At 36.9% G+C, this 19099-nt stretch overlaps 1 protein-coding gene across 12 annotated transcripts in view; it reads left to right on the top strand.

Moving 5' to 3' along the window:
* MYCBP2 (MYC binding protein 2) overlaps positions 1 to 19099 on the top strand; it is a 204571-nt gene that overhangs the window by 22036 nt on the left and 163436 nt on the right. For all 12 annotated transcript variants that reach the window (XM_030036241.2, XM_030036239.2, XM_030036242.2 and 9 more), the window contains exons 2-5: positions 6217 to 6292; positions 15336 to 15551; positions 17166 to 17319; positions 18720 to 18916. In XM_030036241.2, the coding sequence (XP_029892101.1) occupies positions 6217 to 6292; positions 15336 to 15551; positions 17166 to 17319; positions 18720 to 18916 (643 nt within the window). The remainder of the gene's footprint in view (positions 1 to 6216; positions 6293 to 15335; positions 15552 to 17165; positions 17320 to 18719; positions 18917 to 19099) is intronic.

Here is a 19099-nt window from a genome sequence, read left to right on the forward strand (position 1 = left end):
TGATACAGGTTTGTTTACTCAAAATAGTCTTTTCTTCTCCATCTCCCTTTTGTAAATAAGTCTGTAGTACTTCAGTTCTCCAGTGGTGACTTAGGAGTAGTGGAGCTTCTGTCTGCTATTGGGTGACAGTAAAGAAAACTCTTCGAAAAATTGTGGCAATCAGATGTTGTAATACGTTTATTCAAAAAGAAAGTCATAAAAGCATATAGACTTGTGCAAGTCATATACTCCCCTGACAGTTTGTTGGGCAGAACTTAAGGTGGGTGAGGTGGGGCACTGTGGCTGATGTCTAACAAACTGCTTTGGTCCAATTAGTCTTCCTGTAGTCCCACTGCCTTTATGGCAAACATGATATTCCATCTTGTAGTGACAACCTCTGGATAATGTGTTCTGTAGTTTGTAGATCCTTTATGGCAGTAATATACCTGTACAAAGAAAGCTGCCAAATGGCACTAGTTATTATGTGATTTCTGCACATAAAAATGAGTATTGCTGATCTTCTGCTGTTATTCAGTATGGGGGCAGCTGAGTGAAACAGTGGAGGAAACATCACTAAATTACTTTTCAATCAATGTCCACGTGTCAGTACTCGCATTTCATTGCCCTTGAGTAAAGCGTGTTAGTAGATTCAGAGCTTTTTAAGGAACTCAATGCTGTGATGAAGGACCCTAAGACATAAAATAGCTTGCAGTTATGGGCTACTTGACAATTTCAGCTTGGGATTTCAGTTTGGGCTGTTCAGAAGCAAATGCTTGCTGCTGCTTGTCCAACCAAATTGACCACCAGCAGCAATAATCCACCAAGTGGAGGCAACAAAAGAACTATCTGATATCACAAATCTGACAGTGTTTCATTTCAGTGTTAGTGAGTGGTTGCTGCCTGTTAAGAGCATTTGCAGTAGCCCTTGAATGCTTAAGCTAACTGTGTAGAGTAAGCACCTGTGGAAACAAAATAATAGGGTATATTTGTCATTTGTCTGGACACAGCATGACTTTTATAGACCTCTCCTGTCAACAGTATACTTCTTCCTGAAGATGCTTAGCCATCGAACCAGAGCAAGCAAGTTTAGACAAATACACTGAGTCAAAGCCAGCTGGAATTTTAAAAAATTTTAGCATGTGTTAGCATGTGGCTTACTAAATTCACTCATTTTCCAAAAATGTATTCAAAGATTTAATTAACAGTAGAATGACTGGGTCTAATGCTGTACTAGCTACCATGACCTTTGGTAACACATTTCAGATAGAAGCAAAGGTTTTAGCTCAGACTGCTGTCTGAGCTAAAACGCTTTTGTTGTTCCTATTCTGCCTCAGCAACAGAGTAGTATTTTTTTTCCACTCATCAGTGACACCTTTAGTGTACCGTACAGCCTAGAAGAGCTTATGCAGGTGTGACACGTAACATAAGGTTAACATAATGTTAACACATATTGAGTAATTCAGTAAAAACATTGAGTGGTGGGACACTCAACACATAAAGCTTCCTTCACAAATTTAAGCTATGAATTGCAATTCAGGACTATTGTGACTTGGAGGGAAGATGCTCTGTTTGCATTTCCTCAGCTCTTCTGAACTGAGAAGGAGCCACGCTGTTGAGACAAATGAAGAGCGTCCCCTTAATAATGCAGCAGATGTTGCATGTACTAGCTAATGCTACTTCTGGTTTGAGAACAAACAAACTAAGCATGCTTTTACTTTGTTCTACTACAAGTGCCTCAAAGCTGAACAGAAGTTGCAGTCGTGTCATTTAACAGCTATTTTACCTATTTTAAGTTGTCCAGCAATCAGTTGTTGCCCACCCTCCACTTTTCCCCTTTGGTTTGAGACAATTGTTCCGTATTCCAGGGTTGAACATTTTAGGTCTTTGCTTTTATTCTCAACAGGTCTTTCTGTGAAGGCTGTAATAGCACCATTCAATCTTTCTTTGGGTCCATTTGCCACAAGTATTTTCTTGTCAAGGTATCTTCATGTTCTGCACTCGTTTGACTTGCACTTCCTTTGTGGTCCAATTCAAAACTGCTAACTTCATCTCAAACTTTACAAAGGCTTGAAGCAGTTTGCAGAAAACCTGCCTAAGATTTGCTGATAATCAGTGTTTGGTTTGTGTGAACTAAACAATATCAACAGCTGAGTTAAAGGCTAAAGGCATTCTGCCACTGGAAGCAGATTGTCAGCATAGAGTTTCAGGACCTTTACAAATGATAACTTAAACCAATTTACAATTGTTAATCAAAAACATAATTAATAATTTAGCTAAAAAATCAAACCGAGCCATATCAGGTCTTGTTAATCTTCAGGCAGTAGAAGAGTCAGGCTTATAATTAACACATGTGGTTTCTAACAGGAAATTACTCATAATCTGCTTAACGTTGTTTTTCATGACTACACTTGCCTATATTTTATCCTATCTGAATATTAAAACTTCTTGGCATAATGTATATAACAGTAGAACTGTGGACAATCATATATATGTTTATATGTTATATGCAGATACATCATAAACATATTGGTGTTATGCATAGTAATGATAGATTGCTCAGAACTGTTTATAAAATTAGTGTCGATAAGGGTTTTTTAACTTTTTAATTAATCACTTACTAGTTCTGAAGTTTTGTTTGGAAACAGGGGGAAAGCATACTTACCAACAAAAATGTTGGGATTTCAGTATCCCTGAGGTTTTGTTTTAAGAAATAATGTGGATTCTCAGCATGGCATTTCTATACCCAGGTTGTTTCCATGTAAAAAATTATTCAAGCCTAAAACTTGCTGAAGATAATGACTGCTACAGTGAAGTGACTAGGAGAAGTTTATACTTGCAGCATCTTTAATGGTTGGTGTATGAATGAGGGAGATCATAGCACCATGACTTCAAATCTGAAAGAGGAAGTAAGCCCATTGCTGATCTTTCCTGCTTGCTAATTGGAGAAAACATTGTCTAGCTATTATTGACACATGAAGTTAGTCTGCAAAATGGCGGGAGTTTTGTCACTTTGGAAATGAGCCCAATCTTAAGGGGGGGGGGGGAGGCTTAATTTTGGGGGGTTTCTAGGTGTATACATACACACAGAGAAATACATACAAAAATACAGGGACTGGTCCTGTGAAATATTTACAAGATGAAAAAGTGCTTATAATGTTTGCAGACTGTAACAAATTTGGAGAGTTTACAAGGTTTTTGGGAGGCAGGATTAAATTTGAAATGTCTTGGCAACTTGAGTTAGTGGCCTTTTTTTAAAAAAAAAAAACAAAACAACAATGCCTATCAAGTTGTCTGGTAAGTGCAAATTGTACTGTGTTTAAAAGGCATAATTAACAGCACAACTAGATAAAGAGTATTGGAAGCTCAGTTTGAACGTTTGCAGGAAAGTGTTTTCAAGTTACTCTGTGTTACATAGATCTGCCATGCCATATTGCTGTGAAGCTGCCAAATAATACCTGGAATACAGTTAAAAGTGTGACCCTGGAGGCATATGAGGCAATTCTATTTTCTCTTCTCAACAGCAAATAAGTACTGTTTTCAGTTTTGGTCAATGTGGTTTACTTGTGGTATGGACTGAGAGAGCCCAGATGTCCAAAATAAATCAGGACTTTTACACTTAGTTAGGGTGAAAGTTTCATAAAGGGTTATTTGGTCCAGAGAAGAAGATTGAGTGGCTACAGAATGGAAGGGACTGCGCTGTTGTTCATGTTTGACAGCAGAATAATAATAAACTGCATTAAACTCTAATAAGGAAGAAAAACTTGTCTAATGTAAGAATAACTAAATAGTGAAATGGACTATGACGTTTGATTATAGAAATTTGGACATCAAAGGTTTTATGAAATGTTTTCCCCCCAGCTTCATAAATAGGTTGTATACTGTTACATATTGAAACTTTACTATTGAAGGAACCTCAGGAGGTCATCTAGGTTCTCTTTATAAGCTTTAATTTACTGGGGAGGGTGGGGGGTTCCCCCTCACTGAATTACTTCTCTTAACTGTGGGATAATGGTGGCGGTTCCTTATAAGAAAAGTGATGACCTGATTTGTTTCTGCAGGAAGTGTCTTGATGAGGAATGTACCTCCCTCTTTGTTAATAGGTGAACAAGGGAAAGGTGATGAAATTTCTAGCAGGCAGCTTTCTTGGGATACTCTGCAGGGGTTCTTTGAGCTTGTTTTCTGACTGGTGGCTGTTGGTCAAACTTTAGTTTCCAGTTTTTGACTGCTGGACCATGAGACTTGCATACTCTTGCAGTCTGAATGCTGTGCAGGAGAGAGTAGTAAGCAACACGTTTTTAGTCCCTCAGAATTTTTATTCAGAACGAAGTTGTTTGAATACAATACTAAGATTCTTCTGATTCTCAATCCCTTTCCAATTTGTTACCTGAAAGTGCAACTTCTTACTACCTGTGACGTCCAGATTCTGTAGTTTTATTTTTCCAACTAATCATAGAATTGTTTGGGTTGGAAATGACCTTAAAGATCATCTAGTTCTAACCCCCCTGCCACGGGCAGGAACACCTTCCACTAGACCAGGTTGCTCAAAGCCCCATCCAGCCTGGCCTTGAACACTTCCAGGGATGGGGCATCCACAACCTCTCTGGGCAACTTGTTCTAGTGCCTCACCACCCTCACGGCAAAAAACTTCTTTCTTACATCTAATCTGAATCTACCCTCTTTCAGTTTAAAGCCATTACCCCTTGTCCTATCACTACATGCCTTTGTAAAAAGTCCCTCTCCAGCTTTCTTGTAGGCCCCCTTTAGGTACTGGAAGGCTGCTATGAGGTGTCCCTGGAGCCTCCTCTTCTCCAGGCTGAACAACCCCAACTCTCTCAACCTGTCTTCATAGGAGAGGAGCTCCAGCCCCTTGATCATCTTCATGGCCTTCCTCTGGACTCACTCCAGCAGTGAGTCACTCCATGTCCTTATGTTGGGGACCCCAGAGCTGAATGCAGTACTCCAGGTGGGGGTCTCACAAGAGCAGAGTAGAGGGGGAGATCCACCTCTCTCGACCCGCTGGCCACGCTGCTTTTGATGCAGCCCAGGATACGGTTGGCTTTCTGGGTTGCAAATGCATATTGCTGGGTCATGTTGAGCTTCTCGTCAACCAACACCCCCAAGTCCTTCTCAGGGCTGCTCTCAATCCGTTCTCTGCCTGGCCTGTATTTGTGCTTGGGATTTCCCCAACCCATGTGCAGGACCTTGCACTTGGCATTGTTGAAATTGAGGTTCGTGCAGGCCCACTTCTCAAGCCTGTCAGGGTCCCTCTGGATGGCATCCTTTCCCTCCAGCGTGTTGACCACACCACACATCTGAACAGTAAACTATCTGAGTAATGTTTAAGTGGCACAGAGGAATGTTAGTAGCTGTTGCTTAAAGTCCTGTATAGGATCAGCTGTATGCTGCAGATAACATCTGCCGTTTTTTTTCAGAGAGCTTGTAATCTGAACAGACCAGAGAAATATAGAGTAGGTTAAAAAGCATGCATCTCAAACAGAGTGATCTCGGTGAGGGTGACAAAACAATTGTATATGTGTATATGGTGTCTTTTTTTTTTTTTTAACAGGGTAGTAAAATGGAGGAGAAAAAGAATGTGATAGGAATGAGGTGTGGGCAGAAGAGGATTAGAGGAGCATGTGTTAGCTAGAGCTGTAATGTAAAGGGATGGAAATGAAAAGCCTGTAAACTGAGGGTGGCAAAAGTCCAGACAAAAATCTAAAAAGCTTGTGTTCAAAAGTTGCAGTTTCTTCCACCAACTGCATTTTCTGCCAAATTATACATTTTTAAAGCTTCCTTTTTGTCTTGGAGGGCTTGAATGTTTATCTGGTAAAGACTTCACAAAACATACGTGTTCTGTACTAACAGGTTATATTACTGAGAATTGTCAATAATTCTTGCTTCTAGCATTGGTTGTGGCACTAATGGACTTGTAATAGAAACAGTATTGTAAAACAGTATAAAATATAGGGATTTTTTTGTCTGTCCTAACATATATTCTGCTTAAATTGATGACAGTAAAGGCCCTTAATTCAGTGAAGCATTAGGAAAGCATCATTTTAAGTGCTTTATATTCTGATTTATACTCTGAAATTCTGCCTGTGTTGGTTACCTTTGCTTAGGAGATAATATTTTAGAGAACTCCTGACATTTTTTTCCTCTGCTCGTGCTGCTGTTTACCATGGGATACAGAAGGGTGTTCAATTCTTTTGTTCTCATGGCTTTTCTGCTCTTTTTCAGAAGTAAGAAACTTTTTAGCAAGAAAAAATTGAAAAGGAAACAGAAGACTAAATTGAAAGTAAAAACACGCAACAAGGTAAGTCTGAAACTAACTTTACAGAGTTCTGATCAAAAATTAAAGTAATTTCAATTGAGAGAAATACAAGAAAAAATAAGTGTAACTAGCAATTTGTTTAGAAAAGATAATAAAAGGCTAGTATTGTTTGTTTACTGTATTCTACATGACTGTGATACCAATGTTAACCTTATTCAACTGTGTTTGCTACTAATGTTCAGCATGAAATAATATGAACAGCATTTTTGGTTCTCCAGTTCCTAAACAGTAAAAGTAGCTAAACATGTTGGTCTTATAGTTAAAATTTAAGGGATGTGTGTCTAGCTAACATGCTAGCTGCCAAGATTTCTGTCCATATTGGCTAAAGGAGGAAGGGAGCATTCAGTGTCAAAGGAATCCAAAGTTACCTCTGAAAATTCCTTCATAATGGAATAGATGATACTTTCAGCTAATATTTTCTTCTACTGTAACCCTTGCCCCCATCACTTTAAATGCATTGGGAGTTGTATGGGAGCAGTATAGGAACTTCATAAAAATGTTTACATGTTTACTTGTTGCAGAGAAGAAATCTAGGCAGAAGCAACTGTATTTTAAAATACTGCTCTGCTGCATTCTTTCTCTATTAGAGAGCTATTATTTCTCTGTTTAAGCTAGAGTCTTGGAGGGATTTTCATGAAGGCTTACTGCAGGCACGGAGACTTCTTCCTAGGTTCCCATTGTAGTTGGTAAAGAGAAAGTAGCTCATTTCTGGAATGGTTCTGAAGGACAGAACCACTGAAATACCAAGTGGAAACACTTTTTAGTCAGTTGAATGCCCTTATAATACAAACACACTGTAGATCAAATTGGCCATCTTATCCCTATTTGCCAAACCTTGTGTAGTTACTCTATCTCAAGACAGATGGCTTTAGGAGGGTGGAGGGTGAAGCAAGCCCTGTATCTCTTAATTTGGTGTTGCCTTTTTGGATACTTACCAGATTGTTCTGCTTATCTCAAGTAGTGCAGCTCCAGACTATGGTATAGAAGGGGCTTATCTTCACTTCTGTTCTCAGTACTGTACAGTGAAATATTTATGGTCCAAACTGTATTTTTCAGCCCTTTCTTCAGTTGCTATGATATTAGAAGTTTTAGCTTGTTCTCTTCATGATTTTATCAGACCCACTGTCAGCACAGAAAACCAAACTAGAAATTTGAAGAAATTTTGCAGAATGTAGTTGGTCTTTGTGTGTTCTGTCTGGCGTCAGAAACTTATGCTTTTAAAACAAGATAACTCTTCAGCTGTGATCATTGCTACTATATAAAGGGAACCTTGTCTTTCTGGATAGTGGTGCCCTAGTTTAACTGCCAAGTAGGAAGCTAAATCCAGAACTGCTGTTCTTCACAAGCTTGATGGTCAAATGTGCTTCTTGGATTTAGTTGTATTGGATAAATGGATTGGCAGGATCCCTTCTGAATGGCCAAAGGCAACATGAGCATATTAAAGGCTGGTTCTTGTCAGTAGTTATAGATTTGGCACTAACTGATCACCTCTGGACCTCATGCCTATGGAGGATTGTTTTCAAGATTTTTCTTAGATTTAAAACAGCTTCTACTTGATGCATTAAGTGAGATTTATCTGCCTTTGAAAGGCATAATGGGTTTTGTGTGTCTTTTACTGATGCCTCTATTCTACACAGTGTTTGAGGCAGGCCAGGGTTGACCAGCAGGGCATTGGTGTTTGTTCCGACTCACTGAGGTGCAGAAAGACACTCCACCTTATTCCTGCATGATAGCAGGAAATTTTGTATTTCCTGAAAAATGTAGCCGAAAAGGGAAAGATAAAATCAGCTTCGTATCTTTAGGTTATCAAACTTTGTTTACTGACAAAGTGGGATTGTTTTGGTTTTTTGCTCTTGGTTGTTTCCTTGTTTTTTTGTTGTTGGTTTGCTGGGTTTTTTTTTTTTCCCCACCATATGCTTTTCAATGCATCCCCATGCTTACCAGTGCAGAATAAGCACAATGATGATTTTTGTACTGGAATGTCTGAAAACAGATGTGCATATTGTCAGGAAAATGTGAGTTTCCATTTGAAGCCTTATAATAGGGCAGATTGAAAAGTCCATCTCTACTGGACATTCTGAGCAGGAGAGCTTGAGTGCATCAGTTTATTTTTTAAGAAGCAGGGTCTTTTAGTCTGAACAGAGATGGGAGCTTTCTCTTAATATGCTTGGTAGAGGCAAGGAGGGCCTTAAATTAAGAATAAGCTGAAGGAACCCAAAAATTTGTTGTTTATATCCTGCACTTACTAAAAATGATAATTGTGTAATTGAAGAGGAAAGAACATTAAAAAAAAAATCATTGTTGAACAACTGGAAGAAAATTACTTCCTCCATTTAAGCATTAAATATTTTAAGTATAAAACATTAATTGGTTTTTAATGCAGCCCAGTAGTTTGAGCTTTATTCTGTTTCTAAGCTGGGGTCGTGTTATGATCACTTGTATTTGAACTACCGTTAACTTTTGGTTTTGTGGTTTAGTATCTTTTTTTTTAAACAGATGTATAAAAGTTTTCCATGTCAGTGCAGTGTGTTTTGACTTTAGAAATTCAGTGCTGAATAGAGTGACTTTTACATAGAAAAGAAATATATGATTATTAGGTGTGGGTGTAGCACCTTGGATTCTGCCCCCCTGCCTTTTTTTTTTTTTTTTTTTTTGGCAACAATTATCACTAGAAAATTGTAGGCTGTGTTAATTTATCTCAACCCTATGAATGTTGCTGCTTCTGCTCCCTCCCCCCTTTTTATCCCCTGGAGTTTTCCCACTTCACTGTTAACTCATAAAAGTGCTGTTTAGGACACTTAGCTGAGAGACTGGATGGAAAGCTAGAGTTCACCATCTTCTATTCTCATAACATTATCTGAAGAATACTGAAAAATTGGAGTCCGCCAGAGACAAAAGAATGTACTTGCAATGATTGGCATCCACCTGCTTACTTTATGCAGATGTTTTAAACTATAACTTGTTTAGCTTTATACAAATGGAAGAAATAAAACCTTGGGAAAGGACAGTTCATGTAGCAGACATTTATTGTAAGCTAATGATTAGATGTACAAGGTGGATCAACTGGGATAAATATTTGTCTCATTAAAAACACATGTAGCTTCTCAAATAATTTGGCAGTGTTTTCAATGGCTTTTGTATTATTTGGTGTTTCAGCCTTAAGAGCGAATCCCTTCCTAAGAGATGTTTGAATTGTTCACAGAAGAATTTGGGGAGGTTCTATGCTCTGTGTTATGCAGAGGTTGGATCAGATGGTTATTATAGCCTTACCTATATTTAACAACAGATTAACTTTCCTTTTCTAGATTATAGTCTATTTCCATCACATCTGAGAATAAACCATTATTGCAGTCATCTGGTTCAAGAGGAAAGAAATAAATTGGTCAGAAAATAAGCTATTTATGGATTTTGTCTTTTGGGAAAACAGTTTGTTTAGGTGTGAAACAAGTGTAAAGGAGACCAGAGGGTTTTGGTTTTCCCACTTTTTTCCTTGAGTGTACTGGAACATTACAAAAGGCTAACTGAGAAGAGCACTTGTGAGTCTGGTTGCTCTATTTTGTGAACCAAACCTGTGCCCTTTAACCTCTCCTACATAATGTATCCTTCTATTTAGCAGGGACTATATATTTACAAGGACAAGTCACACATCAGGCTATGGGCATCTGCGCTTCAGTTTTTCTCTTGTAAGATAGCCTCTTATCTTTTAGAAAAAAAGTAACACATGAAATAAAGTTTTACCTTCATGTATTAAACCTATATTCATGATTCTTTACTTATATTGGCATTGCAATTTCTCAGACTTGCATTTAGATTTCATTATTCAGTAGTTCAGGATTGAATTGTTCGTTCTTCAGTATTTTTTAAAACTTAAAGGCATTTCTAATTTTATCTTAAATGTTTGGAGAACATTATCTGCTTCTGTTTTGTCTACCTAAAATACAGAAAACTTTTGTGAGGGATTTAATTAGGTTTACTGCCTTTACAGATTTTCTGTAAAAGATGCCTTAGTCCTTCCGGCCATTGAGATGACCTTTCATCACTGTTACCTCACCTTGTATGGTTTCAGTTGAGAATCTCCTTTTTGAAGTTTAATATTGCACAGTTTGTAAGAATGACGTCATGTTTAAAAATTGCTCTTCCTTTCCACCAAAATTTAATTTTAGATGTTCTGTCTAGCACAAATAAATTTTTCCAGCACTCAAGGCAGAAGATGTGACAAACACTGAGTATCTCTTAAGTTTTACAATGTATGTTTCATCATGTATCTTGATTTAAGAAGGTACATTTTGAATTTATGATGATACCAAATGAAACGATAAAGATTTCAGAATGTCCCACTTCCTTACAGCTCATACAAAAACCACTAAATCAAAAAAACATAATTCTGTTTTCCAGTCTTGAAGCTCCTTACTTTTTGACATTGATAGCACTTTCATATTCCAAGAAACCAAATGCTTTGGGAGAACAAAAATGTAGAGCCTATCATCTTGTGTTCTACTCAGACATCCTAGAAGCTGGAATTCTAGTCATTCTTACACTTAGGGAGTGCTTTGGATTGCAGTATTCCAGTAACCATTAAGAAAAGGACATTTAGAGGTGCGGAAAATTGATAGTTGCTCTTCACCTTATCCACAGTGTTATGAGAAGATGTTTCATGCACCTGTCATACACTTAACACCAAGAAAACAAGCTATTAGGGTGGGTTTTTTTCTTGAAATAATGTATCCCATAGCTCAAGAGCAGTCTGATTGGATTATTAATAATCCTAGATCTGCACAAAATTAAGAACTTGCTTCACTGAGTTCTTAGAAGTTCATTAACATTTTGTTAATGTTCGTTGGCAATGCAGAAGGGTTTTGTGTCAACATGAAATGCAATATCATTAAGAGAATTGTTATAACTTATATGAAACTAATAAAGTCTATTTTAAGAATTACTTGGTGGTGTTCCATAGGCACAGTTAGTGGTTAGATTTTCATAGTGATCTGTTCCACCTCAAAATCTATGAGCCAGTAGTAAGACTGTACAGGTGGTAGTGTGAATTTCTTATTATTGGGAAGTTTGTATGGCTGTGTAGAAGTGACCCGATGCCATGGCTCTCATTTGTTGCAGAAAAGGCAACTTCCAGTTGATGATGGGATGAACTTAAGTCCTAGTCTCCTAACTTGATCAGTTCATCTCACCTCAGTGAAGTTAGGAATCTGTTGAAATCTGGAAAGGAAGAAACTTGCCTCATATGGAAAAAACTTCTGATGTCTGTTTTGAATACTTTCTACTACCACTGTTGAAAAAAAGAAAAAAACGTTAAAAAAAAAAAGCAAGCTGCTCACTGAATGAGCATTTGCATTAGAGGGGCAGAAAGTTTTCCTGTTTTGAGTTTTTTTGGTTTTTTTTGTTTTTTTTCCCAGCTCTATCTCTGCCTTTTGTAAAAGAAAACTAAGAAAGTGATGTTTATACAACCTGCTCATATATACCTCCACTTTTGAACAGATGTTTGTTTCAAAGACCTGGAAACTACAAATATTATAGTTAAAGCCCTTCAGAGACTTGAGCAAATTGATCACGAATAAATCATCAGTGGTTTTTACCTTACCATGAAGTTTGGGGGGGGAGAGAGAGAGAACAGCATGATGATTGGAAGTTCTGTTCCTACTCTCCAAGCAGAAACAATGTGTCTTGTCATTCAGCACCTTTCTTTTGCCTTGAGACATGCTAAGCATTTGTATGCTTATACATTTAATGTTAATTGAGGTTTTTTTCCCCTCAAATGAAAGACAGTAAACAGTGAAAGTCATAATTATCCTTAAGTTTTAACCTGCTTTTACAACCCAACAACTTATTGTTCAAAAAGGGATTTATTTAGTACAGTCCTAGGGCCAGTGTTTTTAAACTGACAAAACCAAGTAGTGAATTTCAAAATTATTCTTAAGGGACATTGTTAGGACTGCTACTATATTTGTCAAGCGTATGACAGAATGGAGTATAAGATACTTATAGTTTCAAAGAATTTACAATTCTCAGAAATAGGTATTGTGAAGGGAAAGTGGAGGTATGAACAGAGAAATGTAAACAGTGGGTTAACATCAAGCTAGGAATTAATCTCTAGTTTTGAGTCGTATATTCTAGTGCTACACTGTTCAGATAGAGCAGGATTTCCTGGAGTATGTTGTGCTATACTGAAGTCTGGGTAGGAGATTATTGTATATAGCTATAGTTTGTGTACTGTTGTAGAAGAGTTGAGACACAGAAAGAATGGTTAGAGTTCTTAACTGTTTAAAAGCTAAAGCATTAGGTAAGGGAATTTTTAATAGTTATAAAGTATTGAGAATAAGGAAGGAGTTTACTTCTGAAAATTAGTCACCTTATTATTAATAGGCAAGAAAACATACATTGATACTTTATCTAGCACTGTAAAGTCTAAAATTACCTGTGCTGGTTAAACAATTTGTCCAGCCTGTTTCAAAAGAGGCTACATGAGCTACAGAACTTCGGCTGTTCTGGAAAAAAGACTAAGCTGAACTCCTGACAAAAAAGAACTGGAATGGAAACTCTTCACAGAAGTTATAATTACAATACATGATACTAGTTATAGATAAGTGAACTTCAGATAGAGATATTTCAGAGGTTCCAGCTATTTTTCTCTTCCTGTAAGTGTCGGTAAACTAGGAAGTGCATAGGAAACTTACTAAATTTTTTTTTAACCTGTACAGTTCAACTGAGTTAGCTTTAAAGCTGAAAGCTGATACTGTGCCTCTGCCTTCACAGCAGCTGCAAAAACTCTTGGGCTATGTGTATGGATATTTGACATACAGAAGAGTCATATGTTAAAACCGTTTAGTTTTCTGGTGCTAAATAAATTTTAAAGTATGTAGTAGCTCATTATCATTGGTATCAGTCCAAATCTATTTTGATGCAGTTTGATACTGGAATAACATATGAGGTTGTATCTTGAGTTCTTGCACTGATTAATATTGTGGGTTTTTACCAGCAGCTTTATTACCTCAAAGATATTCACGTTGAACAGGGACTAAACTTATGTTGTGTTTCAATCCCTAATAGCAGAAGTTCTGTTGTGCTAAAAAAAAAAAAAAGGGAAAAAAAAAACCCCACCCCAAACTTTCAGTATGTATGTAGGGAGCTTTTACCAGCTTCCCCAACCCCATTATCTTTATATTTTTATCTTACTGCTAACACTGACACAGGTAAGAAAAATTAACACACTGTCTGTGTTGGATAAAATAGGCTACAGAGTAAAGCATGGCTTCTTAATGTGTTAGCTTGCAGTAATTTTGTAGTAATAATGAAAAGGACGGATATGTAAATATGTACCAGTACAGTTAGAATAATACTATAGTAAAAAATAAAAGGAAATATGTAAACTTTGAAATATTTTGAAGTTATTTTGAATTTTTTGTTAAGCTTTATAACATATGGTGTTAAATGGTCTAATTTAGAAGCCTGTGTTATTTCTGGTAATAATAAAAAGATAAGTGCAGATAAAAATGTGTTGTGAACCATTGCTGTGTTTTGATGTACAAAATTGTGGCTACCTTATTGTAGAAAAATAAATCACCACATTAAAACATTATCCAGTTCACTGGTTCTCATAATTCTTTTCCCCTCTTCTCTGCTAGTTTAAAATCCTCTTTCCTATCACTGCTGTCACAGATGTATGAGTATTTCCACTCTGGTGTGTTCCAAATCACTCCAATATAATTCACTGTGTGCTCTCCTGCCAAGTGAATGTGGTTGTTCACAATATCTGTTCCCCCTTAAATAAAAAGAAAGAAAAAGATAAAAAGCTTCTACCCTCACTGCCCCCCAAGAATACTAGAAACGAACCAAAATAACCTTGTGAAGTTAGTTAGACCCTGACTCAGTCTAGCCTAATGCTCCTCCAAATTTTGCCTTGCGTGTTCAAGTAATTTGTCCTGTACCTTTAACCCTAGGCCTTTTCTCCTTATAAAATCTCTGTGCCCTCTGTCTACACCAAGGTGCTATAGGGAATTGCTTCTTCCAATATGCCTGAAGTCCAGTTTTTCGTAGCCTGTGCTCAAACCAGCCTAGTCTTTGGTAGCTTACGACAGAAGAGAAAGCATAATCCTGCCTGGGGATTGTTGTTGTTGTGGGGTTTTGTTTGTTTTTTAAGTCTATTGTTCCTCCTGTTCCATCTTACTGTTGCAGAAAGGGAGAGTATGGGGTGGAATTTAAAAGATGTTTTTAAAAAAAAGTTTTTTCTTAATATTTTTCCAAGTCTAATGACAGCCTCATGAAGGCTCTTCTGTGTCTTGGCAGTGGCTGACAGTAATATACCAGTAGTAGATACCAAGGAAAGAGTAGGGCAGGGTGGTGGTAGTTTCTCAGAAAAGTTTCCCAACTCTTAACTTTGTGGCTCAGGTCTTCTGAAAACTGGATGGTGTTCTGTGATTTCATAGGCCTTGATAGATTTTTGCATTCAGTAGTTTGTCCATTAGGTTGTTGTTATCCACAAAATTATTACCCATAGCATCATGCTGGGAGCGTTTCTGAACTTGCCATGTTTTCGTTTAATTACAAAACAACTAATGATATTTTAAATTTCTAATATACATTTAGCAAAGAGCTTAAATTTTTGTTATTTACCAATAGATTAAAATTAACAACTAGAATAACAAATAATGCATTTTAAAATTCAATAATAATAATTTAAAAAAAAAAACAGCTGACCCCTGTAAAGAAGATAAATCCTGAATTCTGCTATTGACTGTGGCACAGGTTTGGACTATTCTGTAGCCTGAGCTGATTTCATTTTCTGTCCTAGTGTCCTCATCAAGTTATGAGAGGTAGAGACTAAAGCCAGATGGAATATTTTCTTCCTCCTCCTCCTTTCTTCCCTGCCTGAATTATAATTGGTACTTCAACAGGAGAGTTCAGTCTCCAGTTTGAGAATCATTTGGTTGGCCAAAATTATTGAGAGTGTTGGGATTGCTTGTATTTAGCAAAGTTTGAAACTTCTAATAAACCTAAAACTAATCTTGTTTTTCAGACTGAAAACCTAGAGAGTACAATAACCATACCAGATATCAGACTACATAGCAACCCTTCAGCTTTTAATGTTTACTGCAATGTCCGCCATTGTGTGTTGGAGTGGCAAAAAAAGGAAGCATCTGTATCTTTGGCTTCAAAGAACAGTGTACAGAGTGGGGATTCAGACAGTGATGAAGAGGAGGAATCCAAAGAGCCACCTATTAAACTTCCAAAGGCAAGTAACTGTATACTGTTTAAAGTGTGCCATGTATGTGATCTAAAGTTGGTATGCCCTTTGTGGGGAATAAAGAACAGCCTTATAAGCCAGCTGCTCAGAAAATAGCTATAGTTTTATTTGTAGTCCATCTAGTCCAAAATCATCTGATTTGATGAATTAGGAAGATATATATACCTGCCCAATAATTAATTTTAAAGTCAAGTTATTTTCTCCACTGTGTTAGGTTCTCTGCTTTCTCCAGCTGCGTCTGTCAGCTGCTAGATGAGGTCTTCTGTCTGAAGATTGGGAAGAATACAAGAAACTTCTCAGTTTCTCTCAAAGATAGTATCACTGAAAAGAAAGGATATTTCTAAAAATGTACTACAGTGTATTTTATTCTTTAGCCTGCAAGATGATGCTGAGTTTTGGATCCTGGAAAAACCATCTGTTCTGTTATTTTGTTGACCTTTTTTTTTCCCCCTGTAGATTCCGTGCATGTGTTTTCCCCCACTCCATTGAAGATATGAAATGTAAGGTGTAATTTGCAGGAAAATTGCTGTTGCACTTTGAAGACTTGATGTGATTATGTTTCTATCTTTCCTCCAAAAATCAAACAGGTGTAAAAATAACTTCTGAAAGACAGGAGTCAAAATAAATTGAATGACAGCAGACAGTTACAAGGTGTCCAGTAGAACTTTCAGAATAGATCTTTTTTTAAGCATGAGTGGCAGTTCCATTAACAATTTTATTTATTTTCACATTTCGGTCTTTTTCCTTAGATTTTACTCAGGGGTGAATCTATATTAAACACTAAACATTGGGGCTTTGCTCCTGACAGAAACACATAGTGAAGTTTTGAAGACATGGTTGCTTATTTGTAATGAGTTAACATTACTCACTTTTCTTTCATCCTCATCATTATTACATACTGAGTTTGAGAAGGAAGTGAAAGGCAACAGTCAGTGGAGAGAAGCATAATTGTAATCCCAGAATATTCAGGAATTGTAAAAGGGAAAGTTAGGAGTGGCTGTAACAGTGCTCTTACAGATGTTGTATTAGTTGGTGTAATGCATGTCTGTGATGAGTACGTATGGAGTTTTAGTGACAAGCAATTAATCTTTATTTTTTATATTGTCACAAAAACAATCTCAGAGGCCTTGGAGTGGAAAGTGCTAGTGCTGCCAGTATCAGCTGTCAAAGGTATCATTACTCAAATTGGCAAGTGAGGTTGCAAGCTAATTCTAGCTTGCTGGCTCACATTAATGAGCAAGGAAAAAGGAAAAAGAGGTCTGTCAAATAAAGTGTGAACTCAGTAGAAATTAGAAGGGCTCAGAGGCACAGTGTCTTACATTGTCCAAAAAATTTTAAGTTTCCTTATTTTTTCAGGGAACTATTACTCTGCTTAGGTATGCTCTTTCATATAATGACATTACTGCTGTGTAATATTTGCTAGTACAGTTGTGTAGGTGGGTTCTTGATTTTGATTCTCTTTTGAATTACTATTGTATTCTGTATTACATTTTTGTTATTCGAGTAACTGTCTTGTTCTGTGAACATTGGGATATATCTTTATTGATCAAGATCCAAAAATATTATATTAACAGATACTCTGAAATATCTGTACTTCTTTAGATCATTGAAGTTGGATTATGTGAAGTCTTTGAACTGATAAAGGAGACGAGATTTTCTCATCCATCCTTGTGCCTGAGGAGCCTACAAGCCCTACTTAATGTGCTCCAGGGCCAGCAACCAGAAGGCCTGCAATCAGAGCCTCCTGAAGTCCTAGGTAATATCTTATCTGTTACTGTATTTGTATTAACATACATCTGTTATTGTGTTGGACAGAAGAAAATGGTTCCTAGCAAGTATTTGTGAGATAGTAACATGCTTGTTCTGAACTGACTGACTTTATTCTGGAGTGTAAACTCCTTACGGTGTATGTAACCAGTACTTTCTCAGCATTAATCTTCTGTGGAACAGGAATGTTAACATGTAAAGGGGTGTGTGTGTATATAGATACAGTCATATTTTGTTGCTGTGTAATGCGAGTTTCACTGACACATAGTAAACCTTATAACCTTACAAATTGTGATTCATTTGTCTTACTGCAGCTATAAAATACTTAGTCTTATTGGAAAGAACATAGTTCTACAGTGAACTTCTCTTGCAACCTGCTGTTGTAATCAATGGCTTAGCTATTTAATGTTGTAATTTGTATAAAGCTGCTAAACAAAGTGTCAGAATGCTTGCTTTTATTTCTTCTGGCAATCCAAAAGCTTCCCTGAAAATTAATTTTGCTTTTAATGATATTGAAAATAAAAGTTGAACTCTTGATGGCTTTGAGTGTATGATTGGTTATGTCCTTTAAGTTAAAATCCAATTATCTTTTGTTAATTCATAGTTTTTACTGGTTTATAGAACTTCAAGAAAGGCTAGGCTGTAGCATCTGTTGTTTAAAAATGAAAAAATAAAATATATCTTCAGACTTTCTATGTATGTTTTCCTACATTATGGCTCAACAGTATTCCATTTCCAAAGATGATTGTAATTTGCTACAGAAAGCTTTTATTTTGTATTGATGCACAGAGTATTAAAAAGCTACAAAGAAGGCTTTGTTTTGATTACTGCTTTAGTGATTATTTGTATATACTATCAAAAAAATTGAGGTGGATTTCTGTTCACACCTTGATTGTTACAGATGTTCAGCTGCTAAATAGTGCTTGAAAAGAGGCATATGATCAAAATAATTTTCAAACTTTGATTTGAAATGCTCGTTTTTGGGAAATGGGATGTGCTTCAGCATGGGTAATGGTCATAAAGATTAGATAAGTTTGGTCAAGACCTACACATCATCTCAGTGATGAGGTAGACTGAATAGGCAGGTAGAGTAACTCCTTCTGGCCCATTTCTTATTAATGTGTTCCACTGTAACAGAAGGACTTAGTTTTTCTTGTTCTCCAGCCATTGTGATTATAAAGACTCGACATTTTCTGGCTGAAAAAGAATGAAAAGTTAAGGATGTTTTAGGCCTATTTAAATGGGACACTTTCTTTTCTGTCTGGAAATAAGGCTAAACTTAATGGCTGAGGAAGGATGTATCATGTATTCTGTAAGTTTAATTTCCCATTGCCTGGAAAATTGCTTGGTATGATTTTGTGACTTGTAATTGCTGTGTTTTATCTGCAGAATCCCTGTTCCAGCTTCTTCTGGAGATAACTGTCCGTAGCACGGGAATGAATGACAGTACAGGACAGTCCTTGACAGCACTTTCCTGCGCTTGCCTCTTCAGTTTGGTAGCTGCATGGGGAGAGACAGGAAGAACACTGCAAGCAATCTCTGCTATCCTCACCAATAATGGCAGCCATGCTTGTCAGACTATTCAGGTCTTGAGCTAAAACTTCTCTGTATCTGGGAATTTATGTAAATTATGTGTACATGAGTTCTGAGATCTATTGCGTAAATCCAGTTAACTTTTTTTGCCTCACTGTTTTTGAGATAAGAGTAGGTATTTCTTTGTCTTTCTTGAGTTGGGGATAGAACAGAAAATACATTTTAAAAAAAAGTCA

Source organism: Aquila chrysaetos, chromosome 14, assembly GCF_900496995.4.
Source record: "Aquila chrysaetos chrysaetos chromosome 14, bAquChr1.4, whole genome shotgun sequence".
In the NCBI taxonomy this organism is placed as follows: Eukaryota; Metazoa; Chordata; class Aves; order Accipitriformes; family Accipitridae; genus Aquila; species Aquila chrysaetos.